We start from the raw sequence: 25,138 nt of genomic DNA on the forward strand, positions 1-25,138 counted from the left end.
TCGGTGAAAGCTTAGAGAAGATAATTGTATGAGAAGAGGAACACTACCATTTAATAGTGTGAGGAGGTTGAAGTTGGAGGCTTGTTATGAATTCCAGACCTACTTTCTGTACCTAGCAAAATTAAGAAAAAAAACTGTGAAGGACAGCAGAAGTTAGAAGCTTATAGAGCTTCTAAAAGTTGTTGCCTTGCACAGTTCCCTCACCCCCAAACCTATCTCAATAGTCCTTGGGAACACGAGTGGTAACCATTAGGTCATGTTCACTTCAGGTCCTGCTGAGATTGTTTATATGTAGCGTTCTGCTATTCCTGTCAACTGAGTTCTGGCTCATGCAGGGAGAGGTTGGCATGGACCGTAGAGGAGCTAAGTAAAATAATATCACATTAATGCTGGTCCAGCATATCACCAACATTCTATGAATGTCAGAGCTCAACCAAAGTGTTTCTTTTTCCTAAAAGGTCCATTAGACCCTCACATTCATGCGTTTTCATGTAAATACTGTCTACCTTCCACACGGAAGTCAAGGAAGTGAGATCAGCCTTGCCTTCATAATTTGTGCTGGAGTCTGTGGTTTCCACACGATGTATATGTAAGTTCACATCACATAGAAAAATTGTTTTTAAGCTGTTTGTCTCATTTCAGAAATTGTGAAACTATTTCACAGAGTAACACTTGAATGCCAGCTTTGCACATGTAATTAGTTTTCTTTTTGTTTTTTCCAGTTTGTTGTCTAGACAAGCATTTTATGCAGTTTGGGCTATGTGGTATAACAGGGAGACTTGAACATCTCTTCCCAGTCCTCAACTAGAATGAGCATCACTTCAGGCAAATATACCACTTTCTCCTTAGGAGCATCTTGAAATCAAAACAACTACAGTCACATCTGTTTATAACAACATGCTAAAGATACCTTATGCTTATTTTGGCTACATACAAAGTCTATGGAGATATCTAATTACAGGTGAGAAATTTTAAAAAGAAAGCAAAAATATTCTTCAGAAATCTAGGACATTTGAAGCAATCCAATCTAAGAGCAGATCATGCCCGAAGGAGCTGAGTTATCCATAGAGGCACAAAACAAATCACACTATATTATTTTGCCAAAGTATCAAATTTAGGAGTGCCTATAACTATTTAATACTTTAGGAATTCCTTTGATTGTTACTGACCTATGAAACACTAGACTAGTGTTTCTTATCCTTACCCACTAAACATCTCTGCAATAGGCTCAATTAAATTGAATCAATTAATTATATTTATTTTAACCTCAAGGTCAATCAAAAGAGATCTTTTATTGTTTAATTATAGATTTAATTACATTCAGTCATTGAACTTGAAACAAAAAACCCTACAGCACTTAACTCTAATGAGACTCGCAGAATTTATGCTGCAATGCTGCTAACCTGCCCATATTCCTAAACTGTACTGAGATGCAGACAGACAAGAGAGCACAGAGCAAGGCCTGTGGACAGGACATGGTCTCAGACACACTGCATCTCAACAGTTTTCAAATCCTAGGAGCCGTGTGTTGGTTTTTATCACTCTCCAATATATTTATATATATATATATATATATATATATATATATATATATATATATATATATGTACTTGTGATGCTTGTGTGTTTGTGTTTAGGAACCTGATCACTCTTTTTTTTTTTTTAAATTTTCATGTCTTCTTTCAGACTTTGTCCTCAGAACTGATACTGAGTTTTTATTCAAGTATGAAATACACAGCCAAGGGAAAGAGCAAAGAGAAATGCTCTACCAAAATATATTGATTAGTAGCATAAGTACTGAAATAACTTTTTGCTTCATAGTGGGCACATGATTTTAAGTTATATCTTAATGATTCTGGGGAAAGACATTGTGATGATACTATTATACCACAGATAAAAACAGAACTTTAAGAAATATTTGCTCATTTCTGAACTCAGCAGTCATTCATTATGTACAGTTAGCAATGGCTCTTTTCTCTCTTCATTACTGTCTTACTTCTTTGACCACTATATTATTCATTATCGTTTTGCAGGTATGGGCAGAGCAGACCTAAGTTTCAATATTCTCCTTGCATTTTGGTTCAGACCAGCATAAGTATCATCAGAGACATGATTCCCTTGCATCAGCACTGGGCACTTCAGCACAAGGACCATTTTCTTGGTATGTTTGCTATTCATTGCTCACCTTGAGCTGTTGGTGCCATAAGAGTGCTTGATTTTCTTAGTTTCATTTGCAAGTTAACCATTAAGCCAGGGTCTGTATCAGACAACCCAACCGATGGGGTCCTACTTTCTCTTTGAGCTGTTTCCTGTTTGTGTTACCCAGTAGTACAAATGCAAATTTCCCCAGTGTCATCTGCTGTGTCAGATGTTTAACAAGTCTGTCAAGGGTCAAAGACAAAGTATTTCCTTTCTTATGCAAATATTCTTGTTATTCTCATGTAGTAGCTTCAGGAACAAACAAAAACAGGTTTTAGTTCAACAATCTGGCCTTTTGTAAACTGTCTTGTTATTCCATAATCAATGATTAGAGTGAAATTAGATCAGTATACAAGGGGGAGGGGGAGGAATAAGCAGTTTTATTCATATTCTGATCAGCTCACTGAACTATTTCTACAAAACGTAATCTCTTCCCACGTTATTAGGTAAGAAAGGAAAACATAAGACATGTGAAGGAACCCGCCAATGACTGGAGACAGGATTTTCATTATATTGTCTAATAGACTCGTTTATTATTTTAAGCTGGTAAAAAGAGACTTATGATTCGTGTTGAAGAAAGAGTTATTTGTGCTTGATACATTGAAGACACTGTTCAAAAGCATTTTGTCCTTATAAAAGGATGACCCCTGTAGTAATTCTTAGGCAAGGAGGGACAAAATTCAACCAACAAAAAGCATATCTCGCCCACAGTTCCCCATGATTTCTCCACATATAGCAAAAAAATACACATCAGTAATTCATTGGAACATGCACAGAGACGAGCAGAACAGTTGTAGGCTGCTCAGGAAACAAAAGGGGGTGTAGGGGGAGGAATCAGCATTACCTAAAGAAAAGTCAGGTGACATACACCCTTTCAATTGCCTTAAAAACACCAATAAGAGGAGCAATTAAAATATAGTCCTAAATAGTACTAGCTAATGTAGATTACATAAGTATACAATATGATTCAACTAATAGTGCTCTGCCAAGCATGAGCCACCAGTTCTAGTAAACAAGACCCTGATCCATTGCTGAGAACATATTAGCTCCCACTGTAGCAAGTAACTTGTATGTCAATACTCAACGCAAACCAGGTCAAGTGGGCGGGTGGTATTCTATAAAAGGTGGCTGTATTAAAGCAAGGAGGCCGTTCCTGTTGTGTGTTTCATAATTTTGGAGTTCTCTGTTGGACATTTGCTTTCCCTACTTCTCCTCCCCTGAGCACTAGTTATCAAAAAAGATTTCAAGGTGCAAGTTGTACATTCTCATCGCAACAGCATCTCATCTCCTTCCCGAAGAGAGGGTTACAATCACGTTCACAATGCTAATTCCTTTTCTCTTCGGGTTTGTTTCACATACATGTACTTCAAAATCATAGTGTTGATTAGGAAAAGAAACCTACAAACGAGAGAGCACAATGCAATCATCCACTTCCTATTGTGCTGTGTGTCTTTCCCATCCCTTCTCCCCTTTCCCTGTAAAGAGCTGTAAAAAATTTAAGGCAGATGAGGTATATTGCTGAAGAAAAAAGTTATTTTTGGAAAAAAAAAACTCAAAAGAAAAACTTTTATTCTGCCCTTCTACTTAAGGAAGTCTACTCAACTATAAATCTATTACTAGAAAAAGCAGGAAAGTTTCTGTCTGCATGTACCATACTGTGTCTTCTATTTCTAGAATGGCTTTTTGTTAATTTAATCTTAATAGAAAAAATAAGCACCTTAAGCTATGAACAAGAAAAGAACTTCATTATAAGTGAGTCCAGAATCCAAACGGAATTAGAGAACACTCGCTCAAACTCTCACTCATTCGCACGAAGGCCAAAGCTACTGATTAGAATTGTAAAGTGCTGTACTGAGTATAAACACTTGTATACACTGCAGACACTGAAAAATAACCCTCAAGCACATTGTGTTATAGTTCCAAAAATATATTTACAGTCTATTACAAAGATTACAAATGGAAGTGTCTAGGTGACTGGATTATGCTAATTAAAACTATTTTTACAGATTATTTTTTTTCCTTAGGGACGAAAAACATTTTTGTGAAATTAAAATGAGTTTTCCTACTCAATCAAAAAAAATAACTTAAAATATCAAATAACACTGTACAGTGATTTAAAAAGAAAAACGGGTGGGGAGGGGTTTGGGAAGCAATCCATTTAAGATTTTCTATAGCCATCTTTGGTCCTAAATGTGGGAGAACACATTATGTAGCACTGAAAATACCTGTTTCTTTGTGAAGCTCTGCAAGTAAAATAGAAAAATATATAGTGCATTTTCAATGTACTCAGAGCCACTGCCGAGAAATGTGCATACAAAACAAGACGGTAGAAAGAAAATTTACAAGTTTTACAAAGGAACATTTACAGATTTTGCTTGTTACCTGTTTGTTTGTCTGTTTGTGGATGTCCACATTATCAAACAACACCAATTAGGACCGATCCCTGGGATCCTTCTCTACGAAAATCATTATAAACAGCCCAATTTTCTTTGGAAGTACAACAGTTCGGTTTGGGGTAGTTCATGATTCTTTGTAACTTTTGAAAACATTACTCAACTATGTATACATTCCTGAAATATCTATAAAGACACATTTAATTATTGCTTATGAAATTCTAACACAGTAACCAAAGAATATGGTTTAATAAATAAGTGGAAACGGAAAAGCCAGACCCTTTACTTCTTCCTTCTGTGGTAAAAGAGTTTTGATCTAAAAGAGTTTTGTGTGTTGTGTGTGTTTATGTGTCTGTGTGTTTGTGTGTTCATAGATAAAATACCTGTTTCGCTTTGCTTCTCACTGAAGTTTCTCTGGTAAATTTGTCTTTGAGTGGTGAGAAGTGAACTGTCCCTTTGATCTTGCTTCAGAGTAACAATAGACGATTGAATTCTTTACTTTTGTATTTGGACTGCATTCAACAAGAAAGAATACAAAATATAGGTCAACTCCTAAATTTCTTAATGTCACAAGTCTGAAAACTCTGGACGTGCTCGGACCGGGTTTTCACTAATGCTTGAGAACTCCGGCCTGCAGACCCGCCTTCACCAGCATCTTCAGATGAAGCCTCAGTCTTCTGTCTTATACACATAAACCTAGAATTTGACATTTTTATTAAATTCTTTCTAGTAAATCACTCTATAAACAATGTGTTAAAAGTGCCTTATAGTATTTATGGACAATTATTGCTTTTTTTCTTTCATTGAAAAGTTAGTATGTTTTCTGATTATTTAAAATAAAAATCCTGCTAAAAAATATCAGAGCTCTTGGCAACTTGCAATTTTGAACTACTTGCCAATCAGCAAACAATATCAAAACATCACTGGTTAAACAGAACAAAATGGCACAGCAAGGATACCAAAGCCATGAATGACAAAGTCATATCCTCCACTATGTGCATAATTTTGTTTTTAAGTTTGAGATTCTTTCAAAGGTACCCAGTGTAGTAACGTGTCATAAATTTAACACCAAAAAGGTCCAAAGCTACAAATAACTTTCTAAAACAAAGTCCTTATGCAGAATAAACACAGATGGTTCTGGAAAAGAAGAGCCTGAAATCACATATTTAAGGAAAATATTTCATTGTTTTTAACAATAAGATCATGATTTTTATTTGACAAATATATTCTTTCTTAAATTCTTTATGTACATTTTAAAAAGTCTATACGATAAAAAGGAGGTTCGAGAGCTCAAGGTGTTGGGATGTTTTTCAGGTAGTACTTTGTATATTGTCATTGCTGTGTTCCTGGCCACCAGTGGTGGATCCTAAATTCCCTTTTTTTTTTTTTTTTTGTATATTCTGGTGGCACTTAGGAGTTCAAGTCTGTAGGTGCTTCTAAAATCTTCTCTTTATTGTAGGAAGGACTCAGTATATCAACTGTCTTCTAGCAGCATTCTATGCATATACTGAAGGCCAGAGCAGTTCCCCTGCAGTCCTCAGCTCCACATGAGGAAGAACTGCGGGTCACACTTGGATGCCCGTTCCATGTAAATGCAGCATTTGTGCTCGCATAGTCTGGATGCTGCTCATGATCTTCTTCTGATGGCCAACCAATGTGATCCCTAAACTCATCACATCACTGGAAAAGACAAGTGCATGCTTATTAGACATATTACAAAGAACCGATAATGTCCTAAGGGTTCGTTCAATTATCAATAAAATTTTCTGTATACTTTAGGCTAACAGATACTAACAGTCTTCTTGAACACTACAGTTCTTCCCCAAGATCATACTTTGATCTCTTTGGACAGTCTCCTTTGAAAAATTGTATTAACAAGTCTGTCTTTTAATTTGCCATATTGGTGCTTTTTAACTAACCTGAAATTTTATATAAAAATTGTTTCAACCTTAAGATGCTGTTATCAATGTAAAAGGTAATTAAATGTTGCTGGGAATAGTGAAAGTTTTAAATGATTTTACTGGGAAAAATGGGGTATTCCGGTAATGGAAATATTTTCTGGAATCTCGTCTAAAGCTTAGAAATCAATGTTACACAATAATGTGCAGTGAATGGAACTCTGTAATTCTGAGCATGCATTCCTAGCTGCACAATCACTTCCCTTCAGTTCAACAGTAGGAGTAGAACTGTTATGTACACGTACAATGCTACAGTCACAGTTTAAATGTGCAGTAAGTTCAGCATAACTATGTTTATCCTTTTGTCTTTCGAAAGCACTGATTTAAAGAAATAAGGATTACTTTGGAAATGCAGGCCTAAACATGTCAGCTTTATCGGCATGGCTGTTAGAAAAAAAATGGAAGCAACAGTGTGGTATACTGAAGTTCACATGCATGCCATTTCTGTACTATACAGAAAGAGTATTTGGTTACTAGGCTGTGAGTTCTTCCGGAGAGTTCCGAAGACTGTTTATTCAGTGATAAGCTAGAAGGGAAAACTTAGTTCTTCCGACTTCCAAGTTCATAGCAATTTTAAAGCTGATTGTAGAACTACTCCTCAGTACATAGGGACATGGATGGTATAGTAAGTCCACTGCACAGGGCCCAGAACACTGGCAATGGAGACAGGTCACATGGCAACCTCCTGCTGAGTCACTACAAAGGATATTAAGATTTTCTGATCTTTAGCTCTATCATTTACAAAATTCACATATGACAACTGATTTCACGAAATGATTTAGTATGCCATTTAGAAAAGAATTTATGCTTAAAGCACTATAGAAATATGAGCATTACAATCAAGAGGATAACCTAGTCTATGAATTGGGGACTGCACCTAATCAATTCTTAAATGCAATCTAACAAGTTGAAACTTACTCAATAGTCATCCTGGCCACTGACTCCAGTGAGTTATAGCCGGCTGCAGTGAAGTTATCCTTATACCTTTCCATCTTAATAGCTTGCAGCCATTCTCCAACCGAGCAGAAGGCAGCGAAGTCTGGAGTGCTCTGATCCAGAAGGGGGCTTATGGGCCTAGGTGAGAACAGAACACAGAGGCAAACACTCTCAGAAATTACCAAAGAAACGAAATCCTTGTAATACAAAAACAAACAAATCAAAGTATGTGTGTGTGTGTGGGGGTGTGGGGGTTAGTAGAAAATGAAGCCAGATGGTTGAATTGATCTATATAATAACCCAAACCAAGTAAGTTATCCGGAAACGACAAATACCTGAATTTAAATTTTAATTAGATGCGTGCTCACTGGGCCATGTCTGCCACACGTTCATAAATGCTATCAGTGAAGATTCTTGGAAGGACCACATTTGTTCTCTGGCTTTTTTTTACAAGTGGCTGAGAGTAAAGGAAGTATATCTGGCGTATCCTAACTTAGCCAGGCCACCACGGTGCTATTCAGAGCATTAAAAATTCTCCATTTTGATGACATACTGGGAGTCCCATGGAGATAATAGGCCCCTGCGAACACAGCCCACAGCAGCAAGCTTACCTGAAAGGGAAGCTGGAAATGCCCCATGGTGCCCTGTGCTGTAAGGGAAGGGCTGTTCCTAATGGGCAGCTAGCATAGCATACGCTGAGTTACTTTTAATAATTTCTAATTCTACAGAAGCATTTTATCAAAAAAATGCACAATAATAAATAAGAATATAAGAATATGCCCAAGCAAGAGCAACATGGTAAAAGTTAGAAAACAATACTACAAACTTGAAATCATGCACCCCAGCCTGCTCACAAAACCTAGGAAGCACAGAAGATTTTCTGAGAAAGACAACTGGTGTTATCCTAAGTCCTAAGACAATGGAAATCCAGTAACAATGCATGGATTTCTTTAAATAGTAATTAAAATAAAACATATGAAAATAAAAGCCAATAAAGCTTTGTAACATAACATTTTACTCTGGATTTATGGTTGAACACGGATGTCAGTTTGTGTTGGAGCCAAGCTGAGGAAGCAAACGGTTTATGCAGATATTTTAATTTTATTCAGTTTCATCTCACTGGAGAGTTCTTACCTACTGCAAGTCCCCAGGGGTGTTTTCAGACTACTTGGGTTTCGAATCATTTTGTCTAGAATTCCGACTATCTGTTCAAACTTTGGCCTTTCCGCCCGTTCTTTCTGCCAACAATCCAGCATTAGCTGGTGAAGTCCAGCTGGGCAGTCCATGGGCGCTGGTAAACGATAACCTTCTTCTATTGCTTTTATGACCTGGTAGCCAAAAGGACATGAAAAAATATTACCAACTGAGCTTCAATTACAATGAAATGAACTGCTTGGAAGGCAAAATGATTTATCCAGGTAAGAGCGAGACATATTGCTTACAAAAAAAAAAGAAAAAATCTTTTTTTTTCTTTCCAAAACAGACATGAATATATTAAGCACCCTATTACGGGGTCCATGAGGTGCAGGATATGATGACATTTCCTAGTTAAGTCAGCAACAGGGAACGACAATTAAGTTCACACAGGGTGCAAGAGATGGAAATATTTTTAATGCCACCCCAGAGGTTTTCGAAGGGAACATGTTGTGGAACGCTCTTCGCTGAATATAGTTGGAAGAATACACATGTGCATAGAAGTAAAAGATAATGAAAATGGAAAAAGAAATGGAGTTATTGAGAGGAAACCAAAGAGTTTCCTTTTCTGATGGGAGCAGGTGACACTTTTAGAACAAGAGATCATACCATGTGAATGTGCTGTGTCAGAACATTCTATCAAACACACTAGTCTCTTAACAACGGTGCAGGTTACTCTCCTTAGTAATGAGAAGCAAGAGTTTGTTGGACACAATTTGCTCTGGTGCATACACTGTGGCTGGACTGCTTCCTACCTCCACATTCACCTACCTGGCAGGAGAAGCTGGAAAGTACCAAGCATAGAGAAAGTTTTAAAGCGGAAAACCGAGAAGAGTTTTTAGTCAAGGCTTAATGATTCACTGTGCTAGTTTAAAATTTTTTTACCATGGACAATTTATGTATAAAACATGCAGGGGAATTATTGCTTTAAGTTCGAATATTAATTAAAAACATAAAATAGGTTTGTATAAACATTTCTGTAAAGACAATGGAGAGCTTAAGTTTTGTATTACCAAGATTCTTAGTTATATTAAAAGAAAAACATTCTTAAAATCTAAAGTTATTACTAATTTGAATAACATGGGGAAGATAATAGGAAGGTAAGCAACACCAGTAAGGGCTTTAAAAATAATAATATTACTCAAGAAAAAATACAGATCCTTGACACTGGCTAATATGACAGCATTAAACAGTTAAGAAAAATCTGTGGATGTAAAGACACATGTCTATAGATTGTCTTTAGGGATTATGTTGATTTAGTAAATTAGTGGTTGCAGTTTCTCCTCCAATAACCATAACATATTTTTGCAACAGAGACCACTCTACAAAATTACAACAAATCAAAATGCAGAGTTCTACAGCCTAGTCCCAAAGGATACATCCACAAAACACTCCCATACCTAACACTCAGGGAACATTGTGGGAAAGGGGTAATAAAGCTGTAAAAGACAGATGACCAGGGAATTTTCTGTGAGACTCTCTCTCCTAGAAATGTAGTAGTCACACATATAAAGTTTTTCCAACATTACTTCCCAAGCATGAACTGAATAAGTATGACCCCAATGAACATGCCATCGTAGATGGGCAAAACCATATGAGTCCCCAGACCTACACAAAGAACTATAGGCAAGTGAAGGATGGTAAGAGTGGGAGAGGTGGCTTTCTTCAGGGAAGAGCGCATCAATTGTTTGTCCACTGCTAAAGTGTCAGCCCTGAAAACATTTATACAAGTATAGAGGAATATATGTGTATTTGTTATGAATATATGCATGTAATAACAACTGATGAAAAGAAGCCATATATTTTAAAGAGAGTGTGGGGATGTATACAGAAGGATTTGGAGGAAGAAAAAAAAAGGATAAATGCTGTAAATATATTACAATCCCAAGGTCACTGGAAAAGTGACCTTTAGTTTTTTTTTTTTTTGAAGAAAATAAAGGCAATATAATCAAACAAAGCACCGACTTTATAAATGCTAATGAACTTGACATGTTTAGGGACACTTGTCCACAAGATGTATGTAATCTTTAAGACATGGCACACTAATACAAATGGAAATTAGAAAGTAAAAACAATTGATGTAACTAGAAACAATGCATTTAGGAGAAAAACTTATTATAGACGTGAATTGTAATTGAATTGTAATTGAAGAGATATATGCATGAGTCAATTATAAAGTGAATAGATAAACTTTATAAGTCAATTTTTAAAAAGTGTTAACTAAAAATTTCTAGTGCCAAATCTTTTCAAATTGCAGAACTGTTTGTATTTCAACGGTTTACTACAAATATCTGCCCACAGTTTTCATGTGTATCACAATCTATTAGTTGAAAATCGAACAAGTCACGCCCCCTCAATCTTTTCCTGTCTCATCCAATTTTGAGTTGTCCCAGTCAGAAAGCTGAGCACGACGCTCTAATTTCTTTACTTTGCATAGACAATTAATTAACACATCTTCATGATTCTAAGTCCTGAAACAGCATATGTTAAGTACTAAGAAAATAACTGCTCACTTCCTGTAGTATACGATTATAGTATCAGGGTTAAGTCTTTACAAAGTCTTATTTGTTTCTAAGAGCACTGTTAGTTTCTGAACATCAGTGAGGGGAAAACGTTATGAACCAGTGATTGTGAGCACACAAAGGCTATATGAGAGTTGATGATCCCCATTCCTAAGTACATATCACTGAAAACATTCCTCAAAAGTACATCTCTATCATGCTATTTATCCCACAGGCAAGCACACAGAAATGGTATCTCTACACAGATTGCATCTATGTGTATATATAGCAAACATATGTACATATACACATAGAATCGTATTTTAAAGTTTTATTTCTTTTTTTATTTTAGGCATATGGGTGGTATGCCTGCATGTATGTATGAGTAGCATGTGTGTGCCTCATACCCACAAGGACCAAAAAGGGTGTTGCATCCCCAGAACTGATATACATGTTGTGAGAAATATGTACTTGGAATTGAACCCAGATCCTCTTTAAGAGCAGTAAGTGCAATTAGTGACCGGACTATAACAGAATATTATCTAACATTCAAGTAACAATGTTGTTCTTGGATTCGAGTGTTGTGTGGAAAAGACGAGAGAAAAGTAAACATACTTTTGGAAATCTTGGCTAAGTGATTTAAATAATGACAAAGCTTGTGAAATGTAAATAACTTCCAAAGTTTTATGCATTAAAATGATAATGTAATAAATACTTGGGAAGATATCTTTCCCACTGGAAAGAGTGACTTCCCATATGGCTGAGATTGCTTATACAGAACACATATAATATTTTTCTAATTTGAAAAAAATGTCACTTCAACATCTATAGCATGATGTCAATTCTCATCATTTCCTCTGCTTCCTAATTAGTGCCCCCATATGTACTTTTTTAGGTTGCCTCAGAAGAATACTGTAGAAAGAATTATCTATTTTCCTTATGCTCAAGATCATCTTTTAAAAGAAAATTCTCTTCATGATCCTTCTGGTACCCAACTGTTCAATAGGGCTTCCAACTTTCACGATGCCTTCTAGGATTCTTGAGCTTAGGATCCCATTTACGTTTAGAAGTTTGTGCCAAGGAAGCAAGTACCATTAAATTCCTTACAGGAAGGAAAGAGTTAATGAACTTTTGTATGTGTCCCATTGCATTCTAGAAACTTACAAATTCTACAGTGGCACTAGAGAAAACTAGTGACCTTGGTAGGAAACAGAATAGCTTTGAATGTTTAAAGACATAATGGGTCTTTATATCCAGAACAGTCTATAATGGCTATATATCCAGAACAGTCGTAGCAGAACACAAAATTTCAATATATCCTAGCTTGAGACCTCATTTGGGGCCCAGAAGTTCCCATTGACAATATTGACCACTACTATAGGAGTGCCAGAGGCTCTCTCGGGAATGCCTCTCTATTTAGGGCAGTTGGGCATGATTCAAGTTTTATCTTTTGGCAATGAGCTAGTCCACAAAATCACGCCTTGTTGATACTGATGTTCTGCATTCTGAAGTTTTTATTTCATTAACTTGCCAGTTAAAGACACAGCTAACAATTATAGTGACTATATATCAATTTCTACTGCATGATTTATATGGAATTTTTTATTGTTACAGAAACTATCTTAAGCAAATGCAATTATTGTACTAACTTTAGAAATAAAGAATTTGCAGAACAGAAAGTGTTCAAATCCCATCGTTGTTAGGGAAGACAGAATTGGATGTAGGTGATCTGATCAGAGTTCATGGAGCTACAAAATATTTTACATTTCCAGTGAGAAGACTAAGAGTATTTTTTTTACATGAACATATTCGTGGAAACAATGAAGCATACGGATTAAGTGGCCGATGAGTTCAGTGAATTTACTGAAAACATACTTCCTAAAATTCCCAGAAGCCTGTTGGGTTAGCGTCCACTCATCGGTCCTCACTCCTCAGAGACTCAAACATGAGTTTTCTTTGGAAGGCCATTAAGTAAACCTGCTAAATAACTACATACTTTCTGAAAAATGAAAGTGGGAAATGTCCTGGGAAAGCTTAAGGTTTTGGTTTCATTAACACATGTTAACCTGCTTCCATTGCATTGAAATTCCAGAAAACTACAGGTATCTGGAAATAAAAATTGGTTATTCAAATGTTTATGAAGTGATAAACGGCTCGACTATGTGTAGCCATGTATGGACCTATTTTCTTGTCCCCTATTTTTCCCTTCTCTGTCCAGAGTAAAGACAAGCATCAGACAGCTACCAGAACCACTGACTACTTTGCTGCCAGTCCTCTCTCTATTTCCTTATAGTGAGTTGTTCTTGGTGTTTGATCCCCAAAGCCAATGACATTTGAAGGTGATTTGAAATATGGGCGTGGCTTTCTCTGAGTACTTGACCTGATAAAACTGAGGAAAGCGCCACATGCTCCCTCTTGGGGCATATGTAACTCAATGATAGGGCACTTGAATATATGATAAAATCTGATAAGAACAACCATTTCTGGTAATGTAATATATTTCTGTACACAGAGAAGCCCCTCATGTAGTGGGGAACACACAGATCTATCCATTGACTAAAAACTTTGGCCAGATTCCAGAAGAGAACCTTTTCTGTCAAAAAAGAAATAAAATGGATTTTATTTTAATTTCAATATTGAAAATGAAGCATAATTGCTTAAGTAATATATCAATGTTTAACTGTAAAACAAAGAATGATGATCTAATAAGAATATTAACACTAATTTGTCTTTATAAATTCAGTATGTGGGTAATCTTTTGTACCATAAAAATCCATGCTCAAATTGAACTCAGACCTTCAAGATGAAAAAGATAAAATGCTGGTGCAAAACACTAAAGTCAACACTAAACTCATTCCAGTTATGATGCTATTAGATCAACAAAAATATTTTTTGTTATAACAATTCTTTAACTGTGACGTTTATTTTAAGGAAAAGCAAAAAAGTAAGGTAATTTCTAAACTTAAAATTGAATTTTTTTTCCCATCCAAACCCCTTCTGTTATTTTTGGAAGTTAAGTAAACTTTGAGTTTAAGTCATCTCATATTCCTGTCAATCCTTTTATGTTTGAAACTACTATGAAAGGAAACTGCCAAAAGAGATGAGACTCTATGCAGTGTCTGGGGATGTAAATATTCCCTTTCTCTGCCCCAAGGATTTGCTTGCCACATTTTGACAGTCCATGAAATCTTTGACACTGAAACCTGTCAAATAATAGCAACTCTGCCCCTGCCAAAAGGAAGTATCATTTAGATTTTATCTCTGAAACACTCCAAACAAAACAAAAACAGGAAAAAGCTTATTGCTCAATTCAAAGTGCCAAACACTATAAATGATTAAAAACCTCCATCTTCCCGGGCATACATCCTTCAGTTAATGCAGAGATCTGAAGTCCCACAAGCACCTCCGTGGACAGCCTGTGATTTTAAAAGCCCCAGGAACTTGTTACAGGTGACTCCAAGTTACTGATTAATGAAAACACCCGAATTTTGGCTGTTGCTGATTCTTCATCTTGCCTTTGTCTATATCACCTTAGTAAATAAATACAGGTCTACTTCATTTGCTGGTGACATTCTTTTTCTAAGTGGAAGCTAAGATATTCCTGCTCTGCTGCAGGGCTTTTACTCAACTCTCTAAGAACTTCTATTGGTACCATGATCACGAATAAGGAAGAAATATCATTTTTATATCCCATTGTTCCAATAGAATTACAATAAAAAAATGAGAAAGTAATTATTCTAAATAAAAATAACAAAATAAAACCAAGACAATCTCAAGTTCATAATAATTATTATCATCATTAACACTAATAATGGTGGGAAGCTAGGAGACTATTTCTAAAAATTTATAAACTATTTCTATCAATTTATTGAAATGTATCCCTAACGAGCCATCAACTATGTTTGCTAGAAGCGGATATGAACGTGTGAGTCTTATTTGTACAATGAGTAACCTACATCTTGATTCGACATGTCCCAATATGGTCGTTCTCCATAAGACATTACTTCCCACATGACAATTCCATAGCTCCACACATCACTGGCTGAGGTGAATTTCCGGTATTGAATGGCTTCGGGTGCAGTCCACCTTACCGGAATTTTTCCTCCCTGTTATAAAAAGAGGTTGACACTTTAAATATGCACGGTAGCACATATAGCCATTATGAGCACACCATCAGCTATGTTAAGTATTTCCACATGAGCTGACAGCCCAGCAGCATCGGGTCTGTGAACCTTGAACTTCTCTGTACTCCGAGTTACCAATCTTTCTATTAGGCTCTCATTATGTGCTCATTTCTAAGGCAACTGTACTTAATGGACCTTGCGTGGTGTCACGGCAAGGGTCTAATGAATAGATAATGATGAATTAGACTACGCTGCCAGTAAACTGGAGGGAAAAATGGGGTATTCAAGGAAATTTTCACATAAGCCTTCCTGTCTTATATCATAAAAGCTATGAGTTAGCATACTCATTCTTTTGGAACTTTTATTAAATATGATTATATCTGCTGTTGTGATAACAGGTTAGTAACTAGATATTGCTGGATTTAACTATATAATATTAATATAGTTTAAGTCAGGTGCTGTAAAAGAGCAGTGTGAGATGTGGTACTATCATTACTCTTTTCTGGGTTTAGTGTAGATTGGAATAATAATACCAAATCCCTCACATGAAAAACAATAAAAGCTGAGGTCAATTTGGATGTCCCCTGATATTTCGTTTTACATTAAGTCCTTCTTGCTTGCTTGGGATATCTTAGGTATTCGAAGTACAGTAATTGGTGTTTTCTTACAGTAGTTGTATAGACAGCTTCAGGATCATCCTCTATAACCCGGGACAGGCCAAAATCTGACACTTTACAGACAAGATTGCTGTTGACAAGAATGTTGCGAGCTGCAAGGTCCCTGTGAACATATCCCATATCAGCCAAATATCTCATTCCAGCCGCGATTCCTCTCAGCATTCCTACTAACTGAATGACTGTGAATTGCCCATCATGTTTCTGCAGGAAGACAAAATAAAAAGTCCTTTAAGGAGAACAAAATCACCAGAAAAAAAAGTATGCATGTTTGCAATTTACCATCATATAATAGGAGGTCTTAGTTAATTTACTGTGTAATATAAATAATTCGTGGAGAAAATAGCAGATGTTGGTTGAGATGATAGTCAATAATTTAATAGACTTATGGTGACACCTAGTTATTTCTATGCATTTGTTATTTTCATGATAACTGATTATAATTGGCTATAAGAAATATCCACTTGATTACTTGCAAAAATCTCAGCCAAGGCTAGGAGACAGAATGAACTCAAAAATAAAAACAAAAAATAAACCCTGATAGGTTAAGTGTTCCCTGCATGCGAAAACATGCAAATAAAAAATCTAAGAATGCACAAAGCAAAAGATGCATATGTATTGTGTATTCTCTAAGTAGAAAAAACAAAACAAAACAAAAAAGCTGGTCAAATGGTGAATTAAAATAATAAAAAATTAGGAAAGAAAATGATTAGTAGTGTCTGCTTTTACTTTCTTTCATCATTTTGGCTGTTGCTGGTAGGCACACAACTCTGAACAGCTACCCCACAACAGTGTACTAGCTTGCAGTGTCCAGAAACCTTCCCAGGCAAAGTGGCTACCATTCAATTCTAAACGGATACAGACTTACTACATGGAGGATGTGGGTTTGAAAATGTGGATTTCCCCAGTGATACTTCAGAAAACTGGATACTGTACATATCATGGTGACATGACAATTAGGATTCCTCTAATTCCTCTCCTCTGTGTGGTGTGTATGTATGTGTGTGTGTGTGTGTGTGTGTGTGTGTGTGTGTGTGTACATTCAAATAATACAGCTTTGGAATATCCTCTATACTTTAAGTAACAATATTAACAAGTAATTTTATTAAATATTTTAATTAAGCCCAGTCTAGAATTGTTACTTTTCCAAGATAATTTTCTGATTTCACACAATTTACACATTTACACATCATACTTCATGACAAAGTTCACCAACCTGCACCCCTCTCAAGCCCATCTCTAGGTGCATGGAAAAATGACGGGGTAACTCACCCTGAGAAATGCATCCAGGGCTCCATTTTCCATGAACTCGATCACAATCATGACAGGCTTCCCTAATAATAAAATAAAGAAATGGAGAAAATGGTATTTCACAACCTATGACCTACATTTAAGAATCTCTCATTCTTTCGAGCACGCCCCCAAAACAAAATAAAACAACAACAACAACAAAAACCCCAAAAGATAAAACAAACAAACAAATAAAAAAACCCCAAAACAAAAACAAACCACAAAACGTGGTCCTCTTCGAAGAAGCTGAGGGGGTCAGAAGGGAGTGTTTCTAGTCACAGGACTAAGCTCAGGCAGACATACAGCGTGGAATATGTTCACAATGCACTAAGCCACAGACACACGCTACCCTTTCATGTCTAACTTGTGAGCAACAAAATAAAACAAATAAATAAAAAATGTGAAATGGTATAAAATGTAGAGGAGCCACATCACTTTTTATGGCCTTTGAAGATAAATATAAGCATCAATCAGTCATCCTAGCCCTGAGATTCATTCTTCAAATCTATCCCGTGTATACTTTGATTATATTCTGCTGTAGCAGCAAAAATAATTGCTCTTTATTAATACACACCAATAAAAATCTGTTAGAAATGCAATGTGTTCACAATTTGATATTTAATCAAACGTGCAAGATCACTAATTTCCAGCGCATCTTATATAAAAAAATGAGTATATCACCGGTGTCTACCTCTTGTAACAACCCCTTCCAAGTGGACGACATTTGGGTGGTCAAACTGCCCCATGATGCTGGCTTCGCATAAAAAGTCCCTTCTTTGTTTCTCTGTGTAACCAGCTTTCAGGGTTTTTATGGCCACGGCAACATCTCTTTTCCCTGGAAGTTTCAAACGACCACTGCAAACTTCTCCAAATTCTCCTGGAGTAAAAAGAACAAGCAGACATGTTTTAATTGCGGAAATGGTTCATGCTTTCAAAGACAATGGATTAAAATAAGTTTTAATTAATATAGCATTTTTTAGTGCAAAGAAATGCATTCAAATAGATGGGGAATTTTTATTTTCCATATGCAGTGAAACAGTTTATGAAATGAAGGGAGAAACAAAATTAAAATTGGAGACACACTTTTGTTCAGTCACAGTAGTTAAGCTTCACTAAGTGTGTGTTCCATAGGCTGTCACTTCACAGGTGAACAAACTGCCTTTCAGAGTCAATTTTTAGGTCCTAAATATCGACTCACTAAAACATCAGGGCACGTTACCAAATTGCAACCACTGCTATTGCTTTTAAAGGCTAAGGAACAATACCTATTAGAGATTTTTAAAATGTGGAGTTTATACGCATTACACTTCCTAAATATAAGCACCTTGGGGTGAAAAAAATTAAACTTTATAGTGTTCCATTTAATGAATTTATGTACCATTTTCTACATACATGTAAAGGGTACAATGGTTAATGGCTACAAATAAAAGAGAAAAAAGGCAGTTTTAAAGATAGGAATGCATAATCCATCAAGATTCAAGAAAATTATGATGTTTAAAATTCTAAGCTATTCTTGTCAAACAGCAGGAGTGACTATGAAGTAGCTAATAGCACAGCATCTTAAGAACCCAGTTGAAATCACATATATTCAAACTCTACAACATGCTCCCTTTCCATTTCTGTTTTAAGATTTCATAAACAAGTATAGTCTCATTGCTTCCAATCGTTCAGGTAAATGTAAGAGTTCTACACTTGAAGTATAATTATTTGGCTGTCATTATGATATATGATTTTCGATCTTGGCTAAATAGAACAGCTGAATAAGGAAACCACAACAGCCTTACCTGCACCGATCACACGCTCAATTTTAATACAGGAGGCATCTAGCTCCTTGGCGAATTGATGGACAGCTCTATTTGGGTCCTCATAGGTTTCAGGGTCAATGTAGGTTTTGGTGCCTGGAAATTTAACTGTAATGATGTAAGAAAGCATGACTGTGATGTAGCAAAGCACTTATTGTGCAGTCAGCCCAGGACTGTCATTATGCAGAGTGCTCCTTGGAACAGTGACCTTGCTTCCACATCACCTCATTCACAGCAGTTTTAACAGACTACTCCCGTCTGCTGGCGTCTAGGTATTATCTGCAAGCTTCTATAGGGAGCATAGGATCCAACTCATAGGTTCCTAACTGAATTGCTTTTCCAGTAAATCAACCAAAGACATCCACCGAAATTTCTGACGTGCCTGTGCTTATCGGGTCAGAGATTTGATTAAACTCAGAGCCATCGTAGCCTATTTCAAGCCATGCCGAGGGTTGGAATGGGCTTGAAAACACATTGATTAACCTATCCATCAATCAATCCATCAGATTAATACACCAGGGAAATAAGACATTTTATGTACAGATAGACCACTACACTGACAGCAATATTAAAAAACATTTAGACATATTACTTATTCTTTGATTTATTTTTAAAGACCAACCACTGTTGACATATACATAAAATTAGTACAAGATATGAGGGACTGCTATCACAAAATCAAAGAGAAATATTCAAAAGACATAGTTTAATATTCACCTTGAGGGTAATAGAAGCTGGATATACAAAGTGCAGAGTAAATTAGAAAATTTACAGTATTCCTGGGATCTGTTACCAAGTATGACAGTGATTTGAAAGAGAAATGATTTATATGAACTTTTCATCATAAGGCTTTGGAAGATCTTAGCTAGTACGAAGAGGTAGCCAGTATGCCTCACAAAAGGTAGTCAAAATTCAAACAACATAGTATCATCTTAAAAGTTAAAATCTTTCAATGCACCTCGAAGCATGCAGGTAAAAGATAATGCTAAGTCAACTTTATATCAAATTCAATTACAATAAAGTATTCCAAATCTACTCATTTGGTTCAAGACAAAGATAGGTAGGCATATTTGGTTATATTAATGCAATGAAGAAAATTACACTATATCCTTAAAAAGTCTTTATTATTTTTTAACAAAGCCACCAAACAATCTTTCCATTGAATCTTTCTACTCTCAGAACAACGTCTTTATATATTACACTGCAGCCTAACTGTGCTTTTGTCATAACATTAGATCAAGATCAGATTCAAAAAATGAACATATAACAACGAAATAAGCGGAATGTAGAAAGGGAAATTGGGGTTTAAAAATCTTGATTTATTCTGCTGTAGTTGATTGTTTATCCAAAATTGATTGTCTTAAACAATTATTGTTGCAGTTTATAAAACTGACAGATGCTCATTTGTTACTAAAGCTGAACATGAAGAAAAAAAACACAAGAAGAAAAGAGAGAGAGGGGATAGAAAGAGAAAAAAGAGAAGTACAGGGAAGAGGGGAAAGAGAGAGAGAGAAGGGAAGAAAACAATAGGTTAACCTCCTAGGTTGTCAGGCAGGTGGAGAAAGAGCCATCTTCTCCCTTTTTATTCTCTCTCTCTTTCTTTCAGTTTTTGTTTGTTTTTGTTTTTGATAAGGAAACTAGATTGGAAGTAGCCTTCTGCATCTCAACCGGTCTCTGACGGTTCTTTATTCAAGCTGTCATAAAACATTTTGACAGGCCAAAGCTGTTTTGGCATAAGAACATGAAATACTACCCAGCTTGGATCCTAAGACATTGTAAGAAGAAACGGTAGGAGGAAACAAAATGTAAATGGGAACTGCCTCACTAGACTCCTCCATTGTATTTATATCTTAAAGTGTGAGGCGTGGAGCTCTGGGGAGCCAGGGCACCTGCTACAAATGAATATATTAGATATCCTGTTAAAATCAGGGACAGTTAGTGCTTGCTTCCAACTTCCTGTAAAAATCAAATCTGGTGTTCACTGCACCTGCGAAGACTGCCCATGTGTTAAAGGAGTAAAAGGACACCAGTGTGTAAACGGCTAAGTCTTTTAGATAAAGCCATAATGTGGGATACAGGGCCTGTCTCAAATGGAATGATAGGATACCAAACAAAAAAGAATGTCAAAACTACACACGGTTCACCAGGACAGAGCAGTTAAGCACACTTTACTTTTTCCTTATTCATTTTAAAGTGTATGGTCTAAATTATAGGAAAAATTTGCATAATTTCTGAATATTCCAGTCTATTGCTTGGTCTTGTCTGAGAGTATGGTTGTATGTGTGAATGTTTGTGTATGTGTTCTGATAAATCATTTACATTTCTCATTAACGTTAAATGTCTCAAGACCCCTACAGATATTTTGCCAGAAATGGCATCTGTTTATAGACACCAAGCTCATCTTGTCTACATAAACAATTAAGACACTCAATTCTGAATGCTTCTGATTAAAAACTGGATGCAAAATGTGAAAAAGGTGAATGGCTTCAAAATATTAAAAGAGAATGATGACAATCAAACATAAAGCTTTACAACAAGTTTTGGGTAAGTGGTGTTTCTGTTTAAAGTGGGCATCATGCTGTACGTTAAGAGCAAACAAACTAGCATATATCTGATACTCTGAGAACGTGTTAGATAAATCCAGTAGAAAAGTGAAAAGTGACATATTGGTAGTCAGATGATATTAAGTAACGGCACCAATAAGTTATGCACATGTGGGTATAACCAGAGATTCCAGTAATCTTTTCCAGGTCTTATATTTTCATTTTGTACATGTTTTACAATACAAATAAAATTTTAGAGACATGGATTTCAATGTTTCTTGAAACATGGTTTCTTCCTTGTTTTGGAAGTGTTATCTATTTGCCTATCACAAAGGAGGGGGGAAAACGTACTTTCCCTCTCTTCTACCTATAAACTGACTATGTGATTCTCATTAATGATGCCTTTATACAGGGAACCTACTGGCAAATTAGTCCAAGGACAAGAGTGAGGAAACAGAATCACATGGAGGCAGGTAGACTTAAGGTATGTAAGGTTTGAACTGTATATAGTCTGGGATGTCAACTTAAAGAGAATGCCTATACAATATATATCCAGAAAAAGGCCTGGGACAACCCAGAGCCTAGGAGGGGTTTGATAAAAGTGAGAGAACTTGAAGCTTAAGTCTCGAAATGAAGTCATCTCTCCTTTCATTTTAGTATTTGTGGAGAACATGCCTTCCTGGCTTCTGTGTTAGCATTTTACAGTTTCATATTCTATTTGGATCATTGATATGTAAAGTCACCTCTTTAAAAGAAGTTAAAGCCAAAGTGACTGTTGCTCCAACAAATGCAAAGGACAAATATTTAGTAAAGTGTAATTTCATTTTGAGCCACACAATTCAGATTGAGTATTGCTTTTCTCAAGATATGAGGACATTTAAAAATGATTAAAAATTCCTGAGTGCCATTTGAACACTCTTAAAACTTTACAATAGGTGCATCATAGTATCTTCTTAGACACTATAAGAAAAATGTGACCATTTATATAATAAGCAACTATTACATCATTGTCAGGAATTTTACGTATTGCAGATGTCATAAAAGGTTTATCAAATAAAAAAGGATAAAAATACTTGGTTTCTATGTCTCCAAGTCTTAAAACTAGAAATTATATGCTTAGTTAAGAGTGTTGTTAATTCTAGAATGGAAATAATATGATTCTTAGGCTTTTATTCACCTTTATATAGAACTAACATTCATTCTCAAAGCCCTTATTTCCATTTGCCATTCATTTTGCAACAAAAATAATGTTTTTCCCCTATTTTCCTTAGATTTATAGGCCTCCTTCAGAATTGATTTCTAACATGAGCTTTTAAGAACCAAGTAGTTCACATTCCTAGAAAAGTATCAGAGGATTAGAGCTGGCATTATACTATTTGTTTTCTAGGAAGTATATCTTAGTGATCATTAGTCTCCTGGGCTCTGTGATTCTTGGGAGCATAACTCACTGGATGGAATAAAGGGCCCATCTTACCTTAAAATGACACTCCCAACTAGAAAACATTTGTGCTGCACTTAATGGTTCACTACTGTAGTGATGACAACATCTGGGCAGGGTTTGCTAAAGGCAAAAACTGTGACGTGAAAGAGGCTCAATATTCTAAAAATCTGTGACATTTCTGAATAGGTTTACATTTTGAGCTCATTACGGAATTCTAAGCATGATGCATTAGGGATTCACTCATGCCCGTAGAAACAATCAGATTCCTGCTCAAACTGGGGGTATATTGAAAGAAAGAAAAGCCAAACACTTACAATGAAAGTAGAGTTCTTCATCCCCTTCTTGGTCAGCCTTGCTATAACCACAGTGCCTTGGGGGGAAAAGGAAATGTGTGGCAAGATTATTAGATGATCTTGCTTCATGGATTAGCATGCAGTATCAGGAGCAATGCTATGTAGCAATATGATTGCTAGAGGTATAAACAAACACAAATACACATTTTCTCACAGTGGTGAACCACTTGGTAATAATGTGTCAATCAATACACATGATCAAAATATGCACAGGAAATGGAGTCTTTGTGTAAGACCAGAAGACTTAAAGTTTTGTGGTGTTGAGATATATCAATTAGCATCTGCCTTTATAGTTTTACAGGAACATGTCAAAAATCTTAAATGTTTTTCACAAATGTTGAAAACACAACTAAAAGAAATAACTTCTCCTTAAGGTTCTTCTGCAATTATTATGAAAAGTACCTGAAGGTAACCAATACATATTCACCTAATATTAATTATAACACTCCTTAACCTTAAACTGAGGAAGAGATCAAATTTATAGTGTACTTTGATTTGGGGAGCACAAAAAATGCACAAACTAATATATCAGAAAAGAAGTATTGACATTTGCTAATAAGATTCTAATAGAATAAGTATAAAGGGTTGGTACTTTTGGGTAATCAACATATTTTATGTCAAATGCATGAAGAACATAAGTCAGGCAGTGGTGACAAAAGCCTTTAACACTGGCACTTGGGAGGCAGAGACAAGCATATCTCTGAGTTCAAGGCCAGCCTGGTCTACAGAATGAGTTACAGAACACCCAGGGCTATACAATGATACCTTGTCTTGAAAAAACCGAACAAAACCAAGCAAACAAACAAAACCTAGAATTCTACGCTCTACCTTCTTCCAATGATGAAGCCAAACACCATGAACACCAAGATGATGGTCCCTGCTACAGCCACCACTGCGATTATGATAACCGGATTCTGCTCGCTGGAGACTGCTGTTGCTGAAAGAGAGGATAGATGTTCAGAACCATGTACTGCTTGGAGGACCACGAGAGGCTGAAGATGAAACAATTCAGATCATTTACTGTACTTCTAATTTCAAATAAATTCATTTTAATTAACAGTGCAAATTTAAATTCAAACCAACAGTTATTTGTGCGTTTTAAGGAAGTGGCAGGATTAGAAGGAGATGCTATATTTATGAAAAATAAACTTTTTCAATTTTAAGAATGTCTTACAATTATTGAATTGTAGTCTTCCAGTTACATACTAACAACTCCTCTAAGATCATCAATGGAAGCTCAGTTGTACGTCTTTACAGTATCTACATGGATAAGCCCATGAGTCATATCTTCTATAGCAGTTTGCGATTTAAGAAACCCAAGCCTCAAAAAAGAAGAGCTTATGACTTCCTGTTCTATATCAGTTGGTGTATCTTCTCCACAGGATATTTTCATAATCAGCATAGATGGATAGATTCAATCAGTAAACATGATATACAATGAAAATGTATGCACAAAAATTACCCAGTTGTATGATATATAAAGTCAAACCTATATAGCTTAGCTACTTCTAGAACAATCAACAACTATAGTCTTTAATACCAGGCATGATGGAAAATATCTTTCTTGTTGGTGGCAAGGGACTGAGTCTCCAGAGCATAAAGTTTGACCTACGCAGTACTGCCTTTCCTCTGCCAGCAGTCCCCACCCCTAAATCAAACTGGACTTTGTCAAATTTACCCTTGTCTTTTCCCTTTGAGAACGTCCCCTTACCTTTGTAACCTATACTAAA

The 25,138-nt window shown here is 36.0% G+C and overlaps 1 protein-coding gene across 6 annotated transcripts in view; it reads right to left on the reverse strand.

The window, feature by feature from the left end:
• Positions 1–2,559: 2,559 nt before the first annotated feature.
• Positions 2,560–25,138, reverse strand: part of Epha7 (EPH receptor A7) — a 152,063-nt gene continuing 129,484 nt past the window's right edge. For 2 of the 6 annotated variants that reach the window (XM_048420221.3, XM_048420219.3), the window contains exons 8-17: positions 24,237–24,345; positions 23,370–23,425; positions 19,054–19,167; positions 17,961–18,146; positions 17,252–17,313; positions 15,974–16,183; positions 15,138–15,287; positions 8,621–8,814; positions 7,469–7,624; positions 2,560–6,272 (exon numbers count right to left, since the gene is read on the reverse strand). In XM_048420221.3, the coding sequence (XP_048276178.1) occupies positions 6,158–6,272; positions 7,469–7,624; positions 8,621–8,814; positions 15,138–15,287; positions 15,974–16,183; positions 17,252–17,313; positions 17,961–18,146; positions 19,054–19,167; positions 23,370–23,425; positions 24,237–24,345 (1,352 nt within the window). In that variant the 3' untranslated portion in view covers positions 2,560–6,157. Of the gene's footprint in view, positions 6,273–7,468; positions 7,625–8,620; positions 8,815–15,137; positions 15,288–15,973; positions 16,184–17,251; positions 17,314–17,960; positions 18,147–19,053; positions 19,180–19,659; positions 20,488–23,369; positions 23,426–24,236; positions 24,346–25,138 lie in introns of those variants that run through there. The other 4 variants (XM_048420220.3, XM_048420218.3, XM_085677272.2 and 1 more) reach the window with 2 other exon arrangements.

Source organism: Myodes glareolus, chromosome 16, assembly GCF_982192425.1.
Source record: "Myodes glareolus chromosome 16, mMyoGla1.1, whole genome shotgun sequence".
In the NCBI taxonomy this organism is placed as follows: domain Eukaryota; kingdom Metazoa; phylum Chordata; class Mammalia; order Rodentia; family Cricetidae; genus Myodes; species Myodes glareolus.